General features: G+C 43.6%; 1 protein-coding gene across 5 annotated transcripts in view; it reads left to right on the forward strand.

Annotated features, from left to right (window-relative positions):
• Positions 1-2100: 2100 nt before the first annotated feature.
• Positions 2101-23085, forward strand: part of LOC148018168 (Saccharopine dehydrogenase) — a 105419-nt gene continuing 84434 nt past the window's right edge. For 3 of the 5 annotated variants that reach the window (XM_087661689.1, XM_087661688.1, XM_087661690.1), the window contains exon 1: positions 2102-2547. In XM_087661689.1, coding sequence (XP_087517815.1) covers positions 2204-2547 — 344 coding nt within the window. In that variant the 5' untranslated portion in view covers positions 2102-2203. Of the gene's footprint in view, positions 2548-23085 lie in introns of all 5 variants that reach the window. The other 2 variants (XM_087661687.1, XM_087661691.1) reach the window with 2 other exon arrangements.

Here is a 23085-nt window from a genome sequence, read left to right on the forward strand (position 1 = left end):
TATGCTATGAAAATTAAAGAGATTTTCTAAAAAGCATTATATGAAAATGACATAAATAAGAGTACAAAATAAAATCTTTATGTGCATGATGGTTAAATGATTGTGCTATATGTAGAAGTAATGATTAAAAGACTATCCTATTGAATGATTGAGACCATATAGGTATATGATTTAAAAAAGCTATTAAAAAACACCTGAGAAACAAGACAATGAATTTAAAAAGACTTAACAAAATAATGTAGCTAAAATATACTGCATGAACACACGCTTAACTGCTCCTCATTAGTTACCCTTAATGACTTTACCCTAGATCCTAACTTTTCAAGCAAAGGAATACCATATAACCACTATAGTAGAGGAAGATCCAAGAGAGTAGCACCCCCACGAAGACACACCTTAAACCCCAATAGTGTATGCATTTCAATTGGTTGAAGATTGTTGCAGAAGCCTCTAGTTGGTTTGCATGTCCCCTCTATCGGCCTAGTTCTTCCATTGCACTAGGAGAAACATTCTCAATATTAGGCAAGGCTCACCTCTCTAGACATGTCAAGCATACTAATGTGTGGGCATCATGTGCCAAGCACATGACAATGCAAAAATATATCTATGTAAAATTTCATCCAACTCGTCATCATTGTTTAGGTTTTGCACACATTGAAAATGGTGAAATTGGAGACATGAACCATTTAAGCTTCACATTATGAGGCATTTCTCTTCCTAGCAAGCTCATCTTTAAACAACATGTAGAGAAGAATGCTTTACAGATTTAGATTATCATTTATATAAATGTGAAAGAGGAATGATCCTTTTTCTTAAAGTAGTGTTGCTTTATTTGGATATTTCTGAATTTGACCTTCTAGTGTCCTTGTGATCATCACGACCACGAAAGAAATGTATGACCTTTTTGAAAGGAACAATTTCTTCATGTCACATGAGCCAGTGGCTCCAGTACCCTACACAAGAAGGTTAGAAATTCTCCCATGTGGGAAAAGACTTTACCTTGTTTTCCCTATAATGTTCAACATCATGAGCTTGTACTCTAGAGCCACCACATGCCTAGTTAGAACCATGCAATGCCTAGGTTAATGACTTCACTAGGTGTGGTGAAAGACTTATTAAGATAGCCACACATACCTTGCCAAACTAATAATTGTACCAGTTGGAGCACATCCCTCTCTCTCTCTCTCTCTCTCTCTCTCTCTCTCTCTCTCCCCATATTGCCGCTTCTCTAAAAAGTGCATCATCAAAAGTTCTATTAAAATATTGTAGTTATCCTGGTCGAACACAACAAAAGAATCTCTCTCTCTCTCTCTCCCATGCCCCCTCAATGACTCTTGGTTGAAGGCTCTCTCTCTCTCTCTCTCTCTCTCTCTCTCTCTCTCTCTCTTGCTTTGTGTGTGTCTTTGTGCAAGATCCCCTTTGATAAGGTCCACTTCAATGTTTTAGATTTTGGCACCTTGGAATGTGAATCTTGTTAGCAAGGTTAGGGTTGATTCCAAAGTAGTGTATGATCACCTTATAACATTCAACTAGAGCATCCTCTCCCCTGGGACTGATCTCTTGATCTCTTGCAGAAGCAACACTACAAGCTCTAGCGATAGGGCCTCATCCCCAGCATGGCTGATCTTTTCTCTGTGTGTGTGCATCTCTCTCTCTCTCTCTCTCTCACATGATAGAAGAAGGAGAAAAGTGCAAGTTTCTCCCTCAATGTGGCTATCAAGATGAGGAAGTTACATCCATTTTTAGACATCCTTACACAGCCTCATAGAGTCCCTAATTTGGCAATGAAAGTCAAAGCACTATAGCTATGCCTAGGTTACTTCAACTTATTGAACTCTAGCTAGTGAAACGGACGGCACTTAGGCGCAGTTAGGGGCACACTGTTGTGGGCCCTTTTGTCTAAAGCTTTTAGTAGCAGCCATGAGTGAAATGTTAGGGGCACGCTGTTGTGGACCCTTTTGTCTAAAGCTTTTTGTAGTAGCCCACGAGTGAAATATTAGGTTGGGTGGTCACCGTTCGTCTTTGAATATTCAATACAAAATTTGTAGTAAAATTCATTTGTGAATTATATAATACAAAATTGTAAGAGACTATGGATATGGCAAAATAAGGTGACACGCATACGAGTAATCAGGATTGCAGCAGCAGGAAGAGGAGAAGAAGAGGGGAGTACAGGAAGAAGGAAGGAAGGAAGGAAGGAAAGATGATATCGTCTGTGCATCAAAAATCCTTCTTGCCCTCATCCTTCTTTCCTGCTTGCGAGAGGAACTTCGCGTCCTCTTCCAAGCCTGCCCCGCCATATCCCACTCTTCTGCGGTTACCTACTGTCTGTTCAACGTCTGTTTCCTCTTCTACAGAGTCCCCTTCATCGTCGTCGTCTGTGCCATCATCATCATCATCGGCTGCTGCTGCTGTCTCTTCTCCTTCTTCGTCTTTGACTGCCACGGTCCTCATCCTGGGCGCCACTGGTCGCGTCGGTGGGTCCACAGCCCGAGCCCTGTTGAAGGCCTGCCCCAATCTCAAGCTCCTCTTGGGCGGCCGCAACAGGTAGTTTGCTTCATTTGGGTCCTTAATTTGCTCGTGCTCATTCAATTTCTTCCTCCTGTAATGCATGCTACATTTGAGCTTTAAATTGCCAATGTGTAACCGGTAGCAGGCCCCAACTGGGGAGGCTAAGGAACTTGTAACTTCAATAACTACTCACAAGCGCTATAAGTTATCTTCAAGGTATTGTGATTGCTTCTAGACTACTTTCCAGATTTCTAAGAAGATAAGTAGTGTATCTTACAAGCTCGACTTACCTTTGGATATTTGACTTCATCCTATGTTCAAGATGAGTCATTTAAAGGAACGATTGGGATAGGGTGAACTAATAGTTTGGATTGAGGAAGTCTTGTAGCTGGAGGACACTAATAGTTTGGAGGACGCTTATAGTTTTGATTAAGTCTTGTAGCTGGAGGACACAACTCGATACGTTCCACTCAAACTCAAAGTGGTTCTTAAACATAGGATTCAACAATCCGACCGTATTATGGAAGAACTGCTCAGAGATTGAGGCTACTCAAGAGTCAGTATGTTTAATGAAGAGTTGTTCTCCCTAGTTCATTCCTAGCGATATTATTAAGGGTAACAATTGTTCATAAGGGGAAAAGTGTTACGTCCTTGGACATTCGAATGGACTCCGGGACTGTCATTGAGTGACACCCCACCCCATCAAACCCTCCCCTTCCTTCCATGTTATCCCTTGGCACACCTTCTTCTTTCTAGGTTACCCCTTGGCACCCCTTCTTCGCTTGTGACTCCTTTTCCTTCTCTCTCACCTTCTCCCCTTCCTCTCTCAATGGCTCCTTCATCTAGTTCTTTGTCATCAAGCAGGTTTCCTGTGGAGGGATTGTACCGTCAAAGGGGGAGCTTTCTTTATTAGATGAGAAGGATCTACCTTCCCTTAGTAAGAGGGAGTCCCTTCCACAGATAGGTGCTTTATAGAGACTAGAGGCCTCTTGGTCTCCTTCATAGTAGGCTGAGCCTCTTACCATCCTTAGTGGTATTAAAGGCTCATGTAGGATTCGGGGATTACTCAGCTCTTTGAGATGCCTTTGGCCCATGTAGGTCAGCTAGGCTTTAGGCCCAATGGGATAGTTTACTCTATGTGAACTATGCTCTTATGTCACGGATTCTTTAGGACCATGATTCTACTACAATTGATGAGGCTCTTGCACAAGATGTTTGTGTTGAGAGAGTGTGTTCCACAGTTGGAGGAGCGAGCAGGTGTGTGAGAGAGAGAGAGAGAGAGAGAGAGAGAGAGAGAGAGAGAGAGAGAGAGAGAGTACGACTTGATTTAGGTGTATCAACAATGTGTTGGTACTCAAAGAATAAAATGTATTTATACTTAGGGCACATAGGGGTGCATTCACATGTACAACTAAATAATACACGTATACAATACACGGAGGTAAATAGAGGACCTTTATCCCAACAACCTCCCACTTAAAGCCTTGGTTAGACTTTTAGTGAGAACATTTGCAGGGTTGTCCTATGTTTTGATCTTAATCAATGTGATTAGACCATCTTCCAGAATCTGTCCGATAAAGTGATATTGCACATCTATATGCTTTGTGCGATGAATGATACATGGCATTCTTAGCCAGATACATAGCACTCTGGCTATCACATCCCAACATTGGAGTACTCATTGACATGTCGAGATCCTCTGCAAGTGTGCTCAACCATATAGCTTCCTTAGAAGTTTGAGTAGTTGATACGTATTCAGCTTCAGCAGTACTTAGTGTTACGATGTTCTGCAACTTGGAGCACCAAGAAACGGCCCCACCAGCAATTGTAAAGACATACCCACTAGTGGACCTGTGAGTGTCCAAGTCACCTACCATGTCTGCATCACAATAACCCTGCAGACTAAGTGCACCTTGCCCATTGCAAATACACTTTCTTTGTGTATCCTTTAGGCATCGAAGAATACACTTGACAGCCTCCCAATGTGTTTTGCTAGGATTTGACATAAACCTGTTGATAACTCCCATTGCATGAGCAATGTTTGGACGAGTAGCAACCATAGCATACATAAGAGAGCCACAAGTTGATGCATAAGGGACTCCCTTCATAGCATTGGTTTCCATGTCATCTTTCAGGCTGTTGGCTTTACTAAGCTTAAGATATGGAGGTAAGGGCACTCGAAGAGGCTTACCTTCAGCCATGTTAAATCTGCCCAGTACCTTTTCAATGTACTTCTCTTGAGATAAGAACAACAATATCTGCGTTCTATCCTTGCGAATCCTCATGCCCAATATATGCTTTGCATTCCCCAAATCTTTCATGGAGAAAACCGATTTCAACTGATCTTTGAGAGTATCCAATCTAGTCTTTCTTTTCCCAACTAGCAACATATCATCCACATACAAAACAAGTATGATGGGGTTGCTATCTATATTCTTTTTCATGTACAAACAATGATCTGCATGTAAACCCATGAGAGAGCATAAAAGTGTCAAACTTTTTGTACCACTGCCGTGGTGCTTGCTTCAGCCCATATAAGCCGCGTTTTTGTTTACACACCAACTGCTCTTTTCCAAGAACTACAAAACCCTTGGGCTGTTTCATGTAGGTTTCCTCATCAATGTCACTATGCAGAAAAGTTGTTTTCACATCCATTTGGTACAGCTCCAAGTCCAATACAACAGTGAGAGCAAAAAGCACACGTAGAATGGTCATCTTCACAATAGGTGAGAAGACCTCTTGGAAGTCAATCCCTTCCTTCTGTGCATATCCTTTGGTAACCAGTCTTGCCTTGTACTTGGGTACAGCATCAAAAATAACCAGCTGATCATCAGTTTCAGCTTGTGGTACAGCATCATGAGGCTCATCATTTGAAGTAATAGGTGGCTTTTTCATGTCTTCATTAGAGGCTAAAGTACTCTTCAGCAACTTTGCCTCATTAAACAAAACATTACAACTGCGAACAATTTTCTCGGACTGTGGTAACCACACTCTATATCTAAATTCACCCTCATCACCATGGTCCATGAAAATGCCTTTGGTGGATTTCGGGTCAAGTTTGCTCCTCAGCTCATCTCTAACATGCACAAAAGCATCCAACCGAATATCTGTAAATGGTCCTATGAGGCCGATTTGCCAGATCAAACCTCCTCAAGAATGCCATTACTTAAGGACGTGTTTGGAGAGCGGTTGCAAATATGAACCGCGGTTTTAAGTGCCTCTCCCCAAAATTCATGAGGGAGATTACGAGTGGACAGCATGCATCTCACTCTTTCATACAAAGTCCTATTGTATCTTTCAGCCACCCCATTTGAAGAAGGGTTGTAAGGAGTTGTAAGCTCCCTCTTGATTCCATGCAAGTCATAAAAAGACTTAAAACTCGGTAGATGTGAACTCACCCCCATTATCAGTTTTCAAGCATTTCAGCTTTCTACCTGTCTGAGTGGTCACAAATGCATGAAAAGTTTTAAAAACAACAAACACTTTATTTTTCTTTTTCAACAGATAAACCCAAATCTTCCTGAAACAATCATCAATAAAAGAGACAAAATATATAGCACCGCCCACAACGATTTCACCGGCATACTACATATATTAGAATGCACTAAGTCCAAGACATTGGACTTACGGGAGACACCAAAGTAAATGGAAATTTTCATTTGCTTTTCAAAATGACAATCATTACAAAAATCAAGTTTAGAGCCTTTTCCATCAGCCCTCTTCAAAGAGCTAAGGACATCAAGTCCTTTTTGGCTCGTATGCCCTAATCTCTTGTGCCACAACTCCAGATAACAGTCAACTTCAGCAACTGCAAGAAACTTGCCATTCAAAGCTTTATAGTGCAAACAATACAAAGTGCCCTTCTTGGTTCCTTTTGCAATCAGCATAGAACCCTTTTTCAATTTCCACAAACCACCACCAAACAATATAGTGTAACCATGCAAGTCAAGCTGACCAACAAATAGTAAACTCTTCTTGATGCCAAGCACATATTTGACTTCTTTCAATACAAGCTCTTGCCCATTATCCAAAGAAAAGTGTATAGTGTCAATCCCATCAATGCTGCAAGCATGGTCATTTCCAAGATATACTTTTCCATAACTACCTGCATTGAACATAGTGAAACACTTCAAGCAAGGAGTTACATGGAAGGAGGCACCAAAGTCTACAATCCAAGTCTGAGTGACACCATCATCAATTGACGAAAGTGTATCAATCACATCAGCCTTGGTAATCTTCATATCCTGTATGTGACATACAAGGGTATTATAATTGACAACACATAATACATCAGCCTCTACGTCCGAGAGCTCCTCTATGACTACACTGGAGGCCAGATTGTTCTTTTCCTTGCCTTTGGTTGCCTTAGATACATCTGTCTGTCAGAAGTGGAGCAGCGGTGAAAGCATAAACATGTGCTGAAATAAACTGCTGAAACACAAGACAAAAAGAGAAAAGAAAGAACACGATACAGATGAGAACTCAGATGTATGCACGGGAAATGGAATCCATATATCTGAACACGAGACAGTCGCATACAACAGTGAGTCACTGGCTGCGTGGGCACTGGCACTGGCTCCTCTCTCCACAGAGTCTGCAGATGGTGAAGATGAAGTGACTGACTGAGGAGGAGCCACTGAGTATAAATAGGCTGAAAAAGTGGGGAGCAATAATGCTGGTCGGACAGCATCTAATGCTGGCCGATTGGTGCATAAAATGCCCCAATGGCATAAAATGCCACACCAGAAAAATACCTAAAATACCGAATAAAAATGCCCAGCCCAGATCAAGCTCAGACTCACACATGAGCTGACAAATACTCTGCTAACACCCTCTCTCAGATCATGAGTGATCTGATACAATACAATAGTAAAATGAAAAGGGATCAGAAACTATACAACATAGAACCACCAAGTAGAACCATGGATACCCAAGCAGTGGGTGATCAAGCCACCACCAAGGTGCTTCGAAGAGAACCTGATGTCGATGTCGATCGTACCAAACACCTGAAAATAGAGAAGATCATAGCATGTCTGTGTGTCCATCACTAATGTCTCGTAGTAGCATACAAGACCATCCTGTCAAAAATGCCTCTGAACATAGGTGACCATGGATTCCCTGCCTTTGGCCAAACCGCCAAAGTGTCCCCTCATGTGAGCTCCAGACGAAAGCCTCCCTCTCTCTGTCAGATAACCAGCTCAGTATGAACCTGGATGTCAATCCCAGCTCCAGGATTTGATTCCGCCAGACTGAAGTCGATGCGTCAGGGACGTCCCTCTCTGGAACCTGTGCACCTGTATAAAAATATAGATGAGGCGCGGCTGCCCCATCTGAACACCCGCTCACACTCCCTCTCTGGCACAAGAGAGTCGTGAGGGATGACCTCATCACCACCACTAGAAAGCAGCCGAGGAAGGGGCCACTAAGCCCTTCCCACGATCCGAAGAAGAGGATCCCTTCCGTGCCTTGGACTTCACCTTGGTCGGAGGATCGGAGTCGGAGTCTGATGAAGGAGAGGACTCATCGGTAGAGTCAGCATCCCGCTTCGTCTTCTGCTCCTTCTTCCTGGAAGCCGCTAACTTCTTGCAGTCCTTCCGCAAATGTCCCTTCTTGCCACAGTGGTAACAGTGGGCCTTCGACTTCTTTCCGTCACCCCTCTCTGAAGCTACATAAGCCTCACCTCCATAATGTGCCGGAAGCCGCCCCTGTAATCTCAAGGATGTCTCATGCAACTTATCATCAGGGGAAGTGCACGGAGGAGCCATATGGAGAGGAGAAGAAGAGAAGTAGAGAAGAGATGGAATTTAGAGAGGAAACACAGCCAAAACACAAGCACAGACTACAGAAAAAGAGAGTTCACATGCAATAGAACCCAAAATCTGATCAATAGAAGTCAAAAACTGCCAAAAACAGAGAAAACGGCCTAAAGGAACAGCCACCCAGCCACGAGAGATGCTGAATCAGCAAAACGCAGGCTGTAAACTGGAGAAAAACAGGTAGAAAACTGTCGCCAGCAGCTGTAGATGAAAAACGCAGGCAGCAGAGGGTGCGTAGGCAGCAGAGGGTGCGGAGGCAGCAGGCGATGGCAAAACTGCAAAAAACGCAGGCTGAAAACAGCCCCAAAACAGGTCACCTGGCTGCGACAGCAGTCGTCTGATCAGCAGGGGTACAAAACAGTCCTGAAATCAGCAAGAAAACACAACAGAAACACAAATCCTGAAAACTGATACCATGTCAGAAGTGGAGCAGCGGTGAAAGCATAAACATGTGCTGAAATAAACTGCTGAAACACAAGACAAAAAGAGAAAAGAAAGAACACGATACAGATGAGAACTCAGATGTATGCACGGGAAATGGAATCCATATATCTGAACACGAGACAGTCGCATACAACAGTGAGTCACTGGCTGCGTGGGCCCAGTACTGGCACTGGCTCCTCTCTCCACAGAGTCTGCAGATGGTGAAGATGAAGTGACTGACTGAGGAGGAGCCACTGAGTATAAATAGGCTGAAAAAGTGGGGAGCAATAATGCTGGTCGGACAGCATTTAATGCTGGCCGACTGGTGCATAAAATGCCCCAATGGCATAAAATGCCACACTAGAAAAATACCTAAAATACCGAAAAAAAATGCCCAGCCCAGATCAAGCTCAGACTCACACATGAGCTGACAAATACTCTGCTAACACTGTCTTATCCTCTTTCTTCTATTTGTTTCCTGCATTCTGCTTTCTCTCTTGTTCCTTCTTGTAGTACTTGCAATCAGGCTTCTTGTGGCCCTTTTGACCACACTAATAGCAAGTAATATTACTCTTTTCTTTTCCTTTGCTCTTGCTGGAATTTTTGAAAAAAAAAGACCTTGCGGGGGGGGGGGGGGGGGGAGGCCCGTTGACCTGTTAGGTTTGACGGCTGACTCCGTCCTGCGAGCAGTACTTGTCGCCTGGTCCTTGTTGCCAGGTCCGTGCGTCAACCTGTCTGTGTTGGTTGTGACCTGTTTGCGTATCACCTAGACTAAGAGTTTGCGGCAATCCTCCCGTCGACTTGCCATCGCCCAGCTCTTGTCACGTCTTCTACCTGCCATTAGCCTCTTCAGTTGGTCTCATCAGGTCACACCTGACTTGTGAAGTAGTCCGTGCCATCAGCTAGTCTGATTTAGGAAGTGTGCACAACCTGTGCTCTGATACCAGTTGTTGAGAGAGAGTGATGCAGTTGGAGGAGTGAGCAGGTGAGTGTGAGCAATAGAGAGAGAGGGAGAGAGTACGATATGATTCGGGTGTACCAATAATGTGTTGGTACTCAAAGAATAAAAAGTATTCATACTTAGGGCACATAAGGGTGCATTCATATGTACAACTAAATAATACACGTGCACAATACATCAAGGTAAATAAAGGACCTTTATCCCAACAGTTTGGTGCAGTGGTATGCATGTTGAGCTGAATTCTATCGAGCAGAACCAAACTTGGGAGTTGGTTCCTTGCCCCCAAAGAAGCAGAAGGTGATTTTTTGTGAGGTGGGTCTATAAGACCAAGTATTTTGCAAATTGAACCTTGGACAAGCATAAGGTATGGCTTGTTGCTAAGGGATTCTCTCAGCAGGCAAGTTTGGATTATTTTGAGACTTTTGCACTGATAGCTCGGATGTCCACTATTCAAGCTATCTTGGCTTTAGCCACTCATTATGATTGATCAATTTATGAGATAGACGTGAAGTCAACCTTTTTGAATGGCATCTTGGAGGAGGAGATTTATGTCTCACAGTCTCTGGGTTTTCTTTTGTAGGGGAAGCAGGACTATGTTTATAGTTTGTGGAAGATTCTCTATTGCTTGAAGCAAGCTCCTCGGACTTGGTATCAATGGATTGATTGATTTTTCTTGGATAGTGGCTTCCATTTGATTAGATCATGATCGCAATCTTTATTACAAGGTTGAGGAGGACAGGTGCGTCTTGGTCATCTTGTATGTTGATGACTTCATTATCACAGAGAGTGACACATAGGAGGTTGATCGGACTCGAAAGATATTATAGAGGTTGAGTATCATGCTCTTTATTCTATAGCTATGGAGGCAGTTTCACTTTGTCCTTTGTTGGTGAAGATTGACTTTCCTTAGATAGAAGCTACGAAATTGCACGCAGACAACCGGAGTGCCCTTGCTTGGGCAAATAATCGACATTTCATGCTTGCACGAAGCACATCAAGGTTCAGTGTCACTATGTTCGAGAGAGGAGATCATGGATTCTGAGTTAATGATGGCCTATTGTCCTATTAAGAACAATGTAGCAGATCTCTCCATAAAGTCTTTGCCCAAGGCTTTTATGCTTCATCACATGAGCTTGTTGGGTCTTCAGACACTCACAAGATATGAGAGGGGGTCTTAGCCTATCTATTTCAGTGTGATTAAGTTGTCATCTCGCGCTTGTGAGCTCTTGTCAGAGTTTGATAGAGACATGGGAGCTCTGGCATTTTAATGTGCATTTTCCCTATTTAGGCATTTTTCTTATGTTTGTCAGTTGTTTTACACCTCCTACTAGTACGTACCTGCCTCCAGACTGCCTAGGATGCCATGTCATCATTTGTCGCATTTTCTTATGCAATCAGACTGTATTTATTGCAAGGCTATGGTAATTTGCAATGGGTTGGCCAAATTTTTGGCCATTTATGGTAGGTTGATCAGATTTGGTGGACTTTGGCTATTTATAGTTTCCTTTTCTAAGTGTTTGTGTTCCCTCTTCCATTGTTCACTCTCATATATTCCAGATATGACACTAGAGGAGCACGATATATACACCATGGTCTATGAGAAGAGGATAGATCCGAGCTATATCACGTGTAGTAGGATTGCTTCACAGTGTCAGAGAGCCATAGATGAAGCTAGCACTTGAGTTGTTCCAAGAGATTCAAGGACTTTTGATGCTTCTAGCTCATCTATTGATGTGGATAGTGATAAGCTAGAGTAGGATTGGGATGATAGCACCTCCATTGGTATAGATGATGCTTTTGCGTATGCTTGATTTTCCTTTGCTTATGTTTTTTTCCATGGTTGGCCTGTGATTTCTTATTATTTTGACATCTACTCTTGACTCTTTAGATTGCCTTTTTTAAAATGATCATGTATCTACTATGATCTATTGGTGTTCACATTTTCATGAGTCTCATAAACTTGACTTTTAAGTTTTGAGTCCTGATTTTTAGATGACAGGTATTATGATGTTACACTTTTGATTTGGGTTTTATGTGATATGTCACAATGATTGTTTTGTTTCAAAATATTACAAGTTATTTTGGATTGCAACTTATAAAATTAATAATGATGTGAAATTGCACAATGTGAATCATGGATCTTGGATTATTGTGTTAAAAGTTAAGATTGTTTAGTGACTCCAGTTCTAGTATGCTTTGTGTGTGTGTGTGTGTGTGTGTGTGTGTGTGTGTGTGCATAAACACATGTATTATTATTTATATTATAGTTTATTGGTAATTTTCAAAACATTGTTTCCACAGAAATATCAAATGGTCAAAACTCCGAAACTCCGTTTCTTGGAGTAACTGAAAGTCCTACTTCCGAAACACATGGAAACTATAAGTGTAATCAAGAACAAACCAAGTAATTTGTGATAGTTAAAGAAAGGTTAGTAGTTAGGGTATTGTTCTCCAAATCAAGACCAATACCTCAATAGAGTATCCAGTGAGGGAGATACTTGAGAGAACATTAGAGAATCCGAAGATGGAGTGGTTTTGAGTGATCGTAAATCAGCATGTGATGTATATCAAGAATAGATCAAGCAATCCATGATAGTCCCAAAAGTAACTCTTTAGTAGAGCACCGGTTTTGATACCATGTGGGGATATACTAGGGTTTGCAAACGAAAACATTAAGTGTAACTCACACACAAATGCAAAATGCAAAAATACAAACAGAGGAGAAAGAGGGCTCTGAAGTGAATGAATGAATGTTGTAAATGAAGGAAAGAGTGTACAAGATGGTATGCTAGGTTTTGTAAATGAAAACATTAAGTGTAACTCACACACAAATGCAAAATGTAAAATACAAAGAGAGGAGATAGAGGACTCTGAAGTGAATGAATGTTGTAAATGAAGGAAAGAGTGTACAAGATGGTTAAGGGCAGAGCTTTTTAATAGCTGATGGCTCTTTTGGGAGTGGATGAGGAAGGTATTGATGTATGACATCCATTGAAGACAGATCCCAAGTCTTGTAATCACCAATTAGAGTTGAGATGATGTAACCAGCCTTCCATCCGTGGTGGATGGGTGGTAATTCCTTGATTACAACTTAGTTACAACAGTAACATTTATTATAAAACTCTTTTGGGAGTGGATGAGGAAGGTATTGATGTACGACATCTACCGAAGACAGATTCCAAGTCTTGTAATCACCAATTAGAGTTGAGATGATGCAACCAGCCTTCCATCCGTGGTGGATGGGTGGTAATTCCCTGGTTACAACTTAGTTACAGCAGTAACATTTATTACAAAACTGAGAAATGCAAATTAAGTCAATCTTGGACAATGGACACCTTGTTGGTCCCAAAATGGGCGCCTCTTTTGGTATTTATTTAACTTAATTGAAGAAGAAGTTGATGTACAATGGGATTCTCCCAATCCCTTTTGGTATTCCAACCCTCCTTGCTGTCCAAAATGATCAACAAGTCTTCAATTTGATTTGCCCCTTGACTGTTAATTGGCCTTGACCGCTCTAATGGAGATGGAAAAGGCCCCAAATTCATTGATTTGCTGGTCCTTCCACTTGAATTTGATTGAAAACCTATTGAATCAAAGTCTTGGATCTTCCAATTTTTAACACGCTTCTCGAGGTCGCTACTAAACCCTAATTCCTGCTCTATAGGTTAGGGTTTACCATAGAAAAATCTGAAATTTATCAGCCTATGGTAATCTCAATGTTGTAATCTTTGGAGCAAGGTTGAGAGATGAGAGAGAATGCTGAGGAGAGAGAAAATTCAGACTTCGCAAAGAATTGAAGAAAATCAATCATTTACTACTGTTGCCTTGTCTCAATAGCTTGTAGATGCAAAGAACTAAAGAAAATCAGTCATTTACTATTGTTGCCCTGTCTCAATAGCTTGTAAATTCACCTATTATTGTTTGGTCTTCTCTTGCCCCTGGCTGCCTCAGAAGGTTCTCCAATGGCTGCAAATCAGACCAACAACATCTTCTCCCTCTCTCTTGTAGACTGAATATACTATAATGCCTCTCTCCAGCCTCTAAAGACGTTTTTGAGTCTTGCATAGGCATTTTTGACAAGTGTCAGCCTTCCCAAATGGTTTTTTCAGCTTTATTTATAATTAAATATTAATTTTCAGTCTTTAAAACTGAAAATGAATCTAATAATTATTTCGATGTCCTGAAAAATAATTTGACTGGCCAATATTTAAATTGGCTAGGCAACTTCCATTCCCGAGTGTCTTTGTACCATCTTTGACCATTAGATTGGTGTTAGGTACCATTAAACACTACTTCTCTAGTATCACCAGTTGACACTTATGGCCAAATGAATGACCTAGGTCAACAACTAGCACCAGATACCACTAAGTACCTATGTGGCATAACTTATAGCAACTTTTGCCATTGACATCCCATGATTTCGTTGGGTCCCGGGCTTGTAAATTTACTCTAACCCCAATTATACCTCACATGTGCAACATTTACTTAAACATGTAATTAAAAATTAATCCACATGTTAAATGAGGTTTCAAAAATACATGTCCTCATGATAGATGATGTTGAAAGTGGAAGGGCAGCAGACCGAAAACCAAAACACAGTAGTCTCTGGGGTTGGAATTGGTAAATGTGGCAAGTAATCGCTTTTAGGTGATGGTAGGCAATCATCTAAGACTATAGGAAGTTGGGTGACAGTAGATGAAGGTAAAGACAATGTTGATTGGGCTTGCATTGTAGTAAACACAAGTTGCGGCATACATTGAAAGTGGTTGGATAGTAGGATGGCCTGCTCGAACTATAAGTGCACCTATCATGAGGGGCACAAATTGGTCACCAGCAGTTGGAGTCAGTAGGCAACATCAGCGGACAAGGTACTAGGGGTTGTTGATGATGCGGTAATAGTCATAATGGGCTGGACAGCCACTAGAGGGAGTGACGGTTGAAACTTGAAAGACAAGGAATAAGGCTGAGTGGTGGACAACTTGTCTATTTATAGATGAGTGGATTCTCTCAAATTAGGCTTTGGATTACGAGATATAGATACTCTCTAGAACGGCACATTGTTTGATGAAACTCTAGGTAATTTACATGTTTTGGGGGTGTTTTAAAGAGCTATTAAGTTTATAATGCATTTTTTAGGTCAACAATGTGGAATAGTAGTATGGGATACTAGTCCTTGGGACATGGTCATGGCTTGGAGTGTTGCTAGCTGCCAAGCTCGGGGGTGTGCCTATTTGACTCTAGGGCTTGAGGTGAGTTTGATGTCCAATCCCTTTATGTTTGTGGATATAGCTTGTATCATGTTTGTGTGTAGGTTGGATCGTGGGTAGATGTTTTATTGAGGCTACCATGGAAGTGCTTAGTTTGTTCTTGGCTACACTACATGTCACATGCTGATTCATGATGGTTCAAACCACTTCATCTTGGGATCCTTTGATGTTCTATTAGGTCTCTCCTTCAATGGGGGTTCTGTTAAGGCATTTCAAAGAAGAACACTCCATTATCATTGTCTACTAGCTTTGCTTCTAGGATTCTCTCATCTGTGACTGAAGTTCAACTCTTCTTCGCCTTATATTTATTCATAAGGTGCATCTCAGTGTTAGGGCACTCCATTGACAAGAATGATCATTTCTCAATTGAGGAAAGACTATCAACTTTATGTGGGGAGACTGATTGTTAGTCACCATGGAGATTTAGGCAAGTGGGAAAGTATAGGCTTTTACTATGGGTAGGAAAGATAAAAGCTTTGTCTTGTTTTCTGAAATATTTGGTACTTGTATAAAATTAGTCTGGCAAGAGACTCAAGTGTCTGAGAAGTAATAATGGTGGAGAATATGTCTCTCACGAGTTCATAAATTTTTGTGAAGCATGTGGGGTAAAGAGGGAACTCACAACACTTGGTAATACTACCCAAAATGGCATTGCAAAGCGTATGAATAGGATGAAAAAATTAAAATGAAAGGATATTGAGTATGTTGTTTAATGCTGGTCTTACTCTAAGGATTTTTAGCTGAGGCTATGGCTACTACTATACATTTGATAAATAGGTTGTCTAATGTTGCTTTGGATGGTGGCAATATGTTCCCAAGGTAATATTTTATCCTTTGTTTCATTGGAGTATGAGTTAGATGCAAAGATTCACATTCACAATTCTTGCCCTTCCCTTCCACTTTCCTATTTTAGATCTACCATAGAGTATCTAGCGTTAGTCCACATTGTCTTTGATGCACATTTGGGCTTTAGGCCATTATGTGACACTTAGAGGTATACTTCTTTGCACCTTGGTGCTCTGTTATCGGGAAGCGCTAGACAGGCTTACCCTCGAGTTTGGGAGCTAGTAGTACTTCGGGTCATGACTACATGCTAAGGGTTGGTGTTCCATATCACCAGGCCACACCATCCGAGTGTATGGATGCGTCGGACAACAGGCCAAGAGTTCAAGAGTGGTGATCACACAGTGAATCCGCACAATAGGGTCTTGAGTCCTATTTATAGGACTCGGCTGCCCTAAACCCAAGGTGCCCTTAGTGCATTTGCACTAAGTCACCTCATGATCACCGTGACCAGTGCTACTAGCACCCATTTAGATGTCCATGGACATAACACTTCCCCCCTTATGAATGATTACTGTCCTTAGCAATATCCTTAGGGACGAAGTGAGAAAAACGACTCTTCAATGAAACGTTCCCCTAGGATTCAACCTACACATGATACATGACACAAGCTAAACTCAACATACAAGGGATTGGATATCAGACTCACCTCCAACCATAGAGCCAAACAGGCTCACCCCCAATCCTAGGAGCTAGTAGCACTCTAGGTCACGATGAAATCCCAAGGGTTGGCATCCCATATTCCCAGTCTACACCATCTCAATGTATAGATGTGTTGGCCAATGGGCCAAGAGTCCAAGAGTAGTGATCACACAATGAATGCGCACAACAGGGCCTTGAGTCATATTTATAAGACTTGATTGCCCTAACCCTAAGGTACCCTTAGTGCATTCATACCAAGTCACCTCATGACTGTTGTGACCAATGCTATTAGCGTCCATTTGGATGTCTAGCAGTACTCTAGGTCATGACCAGATCCCAAGGGTTGGCGTCTCATACCACGAGCCCACACCATTCCGGTGTAGGGATGCTTTGGCCAATAGGCCAAGAGTCCAAGAGTGGTGATCACACAGTGAATCCACACAATAGGGCCTTGAGTCCTATTTATAGGACTTGGCTGCCCTAACCCCAAGGTGCCCTTGGTGCATTCGCACTTAGTCACCTCATGACCACTGTGATCAATGCTACTAGCACCCATCGAGATGTCGAGGGACATAACAAGTGGCCCAGAGTGCTGCTAGTTCCTAGGCTCGAGGGTGAGCCTGTTTGGCTCTATGGCTGGGAGGTGAGTTTGATGTCCAATTGTTATGTCCTTGGACATCTGGATGGGCACCGGTAGCACTGGTCACAATGGATGGTGCTACCGGTGCCCATCAAGATGTCGAGGGACATAACATATAGTGAAGTGGATGTAGTGAGAGATCACAACATATTGAGACCCCTTTCTATAGTTGAGAATGCAAAACGCAATTGTGAAGTGGATGAAGTGAGAGATTACAACCACCAACACATTGAGATCCCTTTCTAAAGTTGAGAATGCAAAACGCAATTGTGAATATATCAGATGAGCAAAATCACAGTATGTATGGCAGTATAGAGCTGGTTAGTCAAAAACACCAGACCTTGGAGGGTCAAAAACAGCAGGCAATAGGGTAGGCTGCCTTGGGAAAGCAGTCCTAGCATTCCAAGACAGGAGCAACATTGAAAATGCAGGGTATAGCCTTCTTTTCAGTAGAAAAATAGGTTGCCTGATCTCAAAGTCAAGCTGGCTGACTATATGCAGTTACTTGCCAAGTTTGCCAGTACTGGCTCTCCAAAGTCAGATGATGATCAGGTTACATTCTTCTTGAATAAGTTGCTCGCAAAATACTTCGATTTCATTCAACACATCATCTCCCAACCTCGATTGCGGGAACCTTCTACGAGTTTGAGTGCCAGTTCTTGCGTTATGCAAGGCTGCATGATCAAGTCCACAAGAAATCCTCATCACAGCCTTATTCAGAGCAGAGGGGGTTGGTTGGCTCTTCTTCGGGAGGGAAAACCACTAGTGGCAAGAACTCGCTAGATACGAAGGCAAGTCAATCCAAGGGTGGCTCCTCTTCCTTAGATGGAACCAAAGAATCAAGACCTCTCTGGCAGCAACTCCCTAAGAAAAACCGGTTTTGCACACACTACTAGAGAGCAGGTCATGTTGACGAGGAGTGTCGCTCCAAGGCCCAAGGTCTTCCTCCTAAAAAGCCTCAACAGACCGCTGCGACTCCACAATCCAGTGGGGCTATGCCTTCCGCTTTTGCTTCATCTGCTCCTTCACAACCCGTTGTTGCTGTTGGACATGTGGCTCGAGCACAGCCTCAGCAGCCCATCTCTTTCACTATCCTTGAGGGATTGGTTGATTGGTCTGCAAGTTCCGATCCTGTTGCACTTCATGCATCTATCTCACCTTTCTCCCCACCTCGTCAGGCGTTCCCTTGGTAGAGCCCTGCTACTGGACGTACACGATGGTGGCCACCTTCTTAGACTAGCATGTCTCTACGTCCTTTCGGATGCCCTAGGTCAGTCTAGCATTCATTTTTTGCACTCTTAGAGTCGGGCCCATAGGATTTTCGTCTCGACATTTTAAGTCTTCCGTTGCATTTACTCACACACACATACACATTTGCATCTTTGCACTTGTTTCTTTAGTTAGCTTTTCATTTTAGTTTTGTTTTGTTTTTGGAGCATCTCACTACTGACCTTTGTGATTGCAAACTTTGATATCCTTTGCAGGTTTTGTTTTCAGTGTAGGGCTAACATGCAGGTTTGCCCAGTCCTACGTGGGCTGGAGACTTGGGATGTGGCCCGTTCCTTCATGGTTTCATCATCCTTGGAGTTTTGCTCTTTTACCAGCATGCAGGCTTCCCCTCTCGAGGCGGGTCGTGCAATATCTCTCTTGATGCTATCATGGTGGTGACTTCTACCTAGCTCTTCCAGCTGGGATGCTTCCTTCTCCTCTTCATTCCTTATGGTTCTCAACACCACACGAAGATGGACATCAGACTCCTCTTCCTTCTTCGGCATCTACATCCAAGTTGAGAGGGGGTTCCTACCCTTCTCGGTATTCTATAGGCTTTAGCAATTTGTCTTCAATATCGGTTTCTCCCCCCCTATTGTACCTTACCCTTTGCATAGTATGCTTTCATCATCTTTGTACTAAGGCGCTTGGGCAAGTGAACAATTTCCCCATGAGGGACAGTGTCCAGGTGGCACCTGTTGCATGAGCATTCTTCAGTATGTAGAATACTTTGCATCTCATTGTGCAGAGCACCACTTGAGCGGATCCTAAGCTGTTTCCACTGGCGGCTGTTGTTACCACACCACCATCCTTCTTCATCACATGGATACCTCATCACCTATTTTTCCTCGTCATCGACACCCTAAGTGGATGGGTTAGCTTGTAGTGTTTTGTGATATGTTGGGTGTACCCTCCCTACTCTTATCTTCTGGGTCACTATTACTCAATCGCCCATATCCCATAAAATTTACCACACTTATTCAAAAAAAAAAAAAACAACACACAAAGTTCAATGTGGTTCCATCCGCCTTTGTAGGACTTGGTAGGCCACTGGGTAGCCGTCATGCACTCTTTGTCCCTGTTCTCTTTGGAGTGACTACTTGGATTCCTTTGGTAAGATAACCATCGCTTTTGTAGTCTTGGTAGGCCATTGGGCAGCCGATGTGCACCCTTTGTCCGATGCCTTGGCTACTTTGGGGTGGGATGCCTTGGGATAGATAAACATCACCATGGCTAGCCTAACCTTTTGGCTTAGTTTTGGGCCTGAGAGGGGGTGTTGAGCTAAAATATGCATTACTTGCTGACTAGTCTCTTAAATAGCCCCAAAACATACTAAAAATGCTCTTTTAGAGTAAAACCCTAAAACGGGGAGCGGTTCAAGAGAATTCAGTGGAAACCCTAAAACACGGGGAGCGGTTCGAGAAAGTTTAGTGGAAACCCTAATTTTTGGGACGCCCTTCAACATCTATAAATAGATAGGCTGCTCTCATTCAGCCATCATCCTTGTTTGCAGGTTACACCAAACAGTCTAAAAATGCTATTTTAGAGTAAAACCCTAAAACGGGGAGCGGTTCAAGAGAGTTCAGTGGAAACCCTAAAACGGGGAGCGGTTCGAGAAAGTTTAGTGGAAACCCTAATTTTTTGGACGCCCTTCCACATCTATAAATAGACAGGCTGCCCCCATTCAGCTATCATCCTTGTTTGCAGGTTACACCAGTGCACACACCCTCTGCTGCTGTTGGCGCCCAGTTTCCAGCTTGCAGCCCGCCTCCATTTGCTGTCCAGCCATCATCGACTGCAGCCACATCATCTTCAGCTTGTCCATTGCTGTAGGCGACAGCACTTAGCTGCTGGCGACTGCTCCAAATTGTCCTAGACTGCTGTTCATTTCAGCCTGCTGTCCATCATCTCCAGGGTCAGCCAGCCTGCGTTTTCAGCATTGCAGGCCCTAACACTCTCAGACACTGTTTCAGCTTGCTGTTTACAGCAGATTGTGATCAGTTTCCAGCCCCCGATTGGTGATACATTGCTGCGTTTACCAGTTTCCAGCCTCCAAATTGCTGCGTTTTGGTGACCAGCTTGCTGCCATTCACTATTCAGCACTCCTACACTCCGACTGGTGGTCATAGACTTGGGATCCGTCTTTGGTGGACATCACACTCCGACATTGCTCTGCCCTTGAGTACACTGTACCCTCTTACATTCATTTACAGCATTCATTCACTTCAGAGTTGTGTTCTCTCTTTTCCTTCTTCTGTTTGTGTTTGAGTTTTGAGTTTTGCGTTTAGGGTTTGAGTTTTGAGTTTTGCGTCTAGGGTTTGAGTTTTGCCCTCTGTGTTTGTGTCTGTGTCTTTGTGTTTTTGTTGTGGTCGTACACTCTATGTGTCCTCGGTGCAAACCCTAGCAGTCTTCTTAACAGCCTGCATCAAGAATGATGTCATCCAGCAGCAGCTGCACAGGTCGGCAAGGGTGGAGGAATGGCTGAGGAGCAAAATAAGCAAGGTTAAGAAACTCTAGCAGTGAAAATGCAAAATTTAGCAGCTCAGACCAGTAGTAAAACAGATCTCCCAGCGTAGAAATAGGCTGATCGGTATGCACCGGGTCTGGGACCAGCAAAGCTAGCACTTTGAGGCTTGAAACTGTCAGAGTGCAGCGGTGCGGAATCGTAGGACTGAGAGAGAGAGAACGCAGAGAGAGAAAGAGACAGTGGACGATAAAGATTTGCTGTATAAAAAATGTTGAATACAAAGATATACAGATATATACACAGGCGCAGTGCGCTGGACTGCGTGTCTCCACCTCGACGATGCAACCTGCTGTTCACCTTGAAGTCCGCTGCAGTCTGCACTGTCTGCTGTCTGCTGTCTGAAATTTGCGAACAGAGACGGTATCTGCGCGTGTCACCGGTCTGTAATCTGCGAGCAAAGAAGTGTGCCAGACTGCTGAAAGTGCCAGGTATAAATAGTTGAAAAACCGGGGGAAAGAGGGCGCCAAAAATAGCCAGGTGGTTGCATTAAATGCAGCCGACTGGCTGCTACAGGTCGGACTGCCACCTGGCAGTCCGACTGTGCAGTCTGATTGCTAGTCCGACTGCACCAGCCCGCTGCCCCGGATCAGGCTATGATCTGATCTCTAACATCCCCTCTCAGAGCCTGGGCAGGGCAGAAGCCTGAGGGATTTGGAATGTCTCCGAAGTAGAGTCTGAGGAAGCGCCTTCGTAAACAAATCCGCAAGATTGTCCTCCGTCTTGCAGTACTTCACAGTGATGGTCTCATCCAGAAGCTTTTCTCGGATGAAGTGGTACTGGATCTCTATGTGCTTCGTCCGGGCATGAAAAACAGGGTTCCTTGCCAAGGCAATGCAACTCTCATTGTCACATTGCAGCAATGTAGGACGAGTTTGGGGGCACCCAAGCTCCTCCAATAATCTCCAAAGCCACACTACCTCGCATGTGGTGGAAGACGCGGCCCGATACTTCGTCTCAGTAGACGAAAGGGCTACCGTGGGCTGCTTCTTGCTACTCCATGAAATAACACCTGTACCCAAGGTAAAACAATAACCATAGAGACAGGGAACGCCCGTTTCGGCACATAGGAACGGATTAACGCGTTCCGAGGGGTTCGGGCCAAGGAAATGCTGGCGAAACGTTCCAGCCCGTTTCGTGGCCCATTCCCTCCCGTTCCAGGTCCGTTCCTTGGCCGTTCCAGGTTCGTTCCCTATCTGGAACGGCCGTTCCAGCTCAAGAGTTTTTTAGTTTTTTTAAATTTTAACTTTAAACTTTTTTTTTCTGTTGTCGCCCGCGCTGCCTCGAATTGCCCGCGCGTCGCCCGTTTCGCGCCCGTTTGTCTGGACTCTGTCGCCTGTTTCGCCTCGCCCACGTCTGTCCTCGCCTACGTCGCTGCACCCGTCGCCTGCGCCTGTTTCGCCTACGTCGCCTGCGCGTGTTTCGCCTAGGTCGCCTGCGCCTGTCCGCCCAGTACCCAGTCCGCCTGCCGACTATCCCATCCCACTCTGCCTGCTCCGCCTGCCCTGCCGACTGTCCCCGCCCACTTCGCCTGCTCCGCCTGCCCTTCCGACTATCCCGCCGACCATCTCGCTTGCCCTGCCTGCCCCCACTGCCTAGGCCCTACTCCCACCTGCTCTCGGGACTCGTCTACCTCTCCCGACTATCTCGTGACTTCTCCCCGGGATTAGGTGAAGTCTCAAGGTCCGAGGTTCATTATCTCGATTCTCAAATTTGTCATTGTCCCAAATTTGGGAGCTGAAAATGCGCCAAATTTTTGGGCATTTTCAGCAAGGAATTGTAGGCTGGAATGCCCCAAAATTGGGGCATTTTGAGTCTGTCATTGCCCCAAGTTTGGGAGCTGAAGATACTCCAAATTTTGGGGCATTTTCAGCAAGGGAATGTTCAATGCAGGCTAAAATGCCCCAAATTTGTGGCATTTTCAGTAAAAGGAATGCAAGCTGGCATTTTTAGCATTGCTAAAAATTTAACACACACATGTTGAAATTTTGGTTGCAAATTTTTGCGATTTTATTGAACTTTACTGATTATTTGTCACTTTTATATAGATGGCAGCATTGACATCTATGGGATCTTCATCATCCTCAGCAGGTACTTCGTCAACAACTGGACAAAGTCGAAGCACTACTTGGTCATGGTGGGATGAGGTAGATGCAGGGGTGCCATTGAGAGGTGGAGGGGCTCGCCCT

This window comes from Lygodium microphyllum, chromosome 21, assembly GCF_053477565.2.
Source record: "Lygodium microphyllum isolate KBCC chromosome 21, Lygodium_microphyllum_v1.1.10, whole genome shotgun sequence".
NCBI lineage: Eukaryota > Viridiplantae > Streptophyta > Polypodiopsida > Schizaeales > Lygodiaceae > Lygodium > Lygodium microphyllum.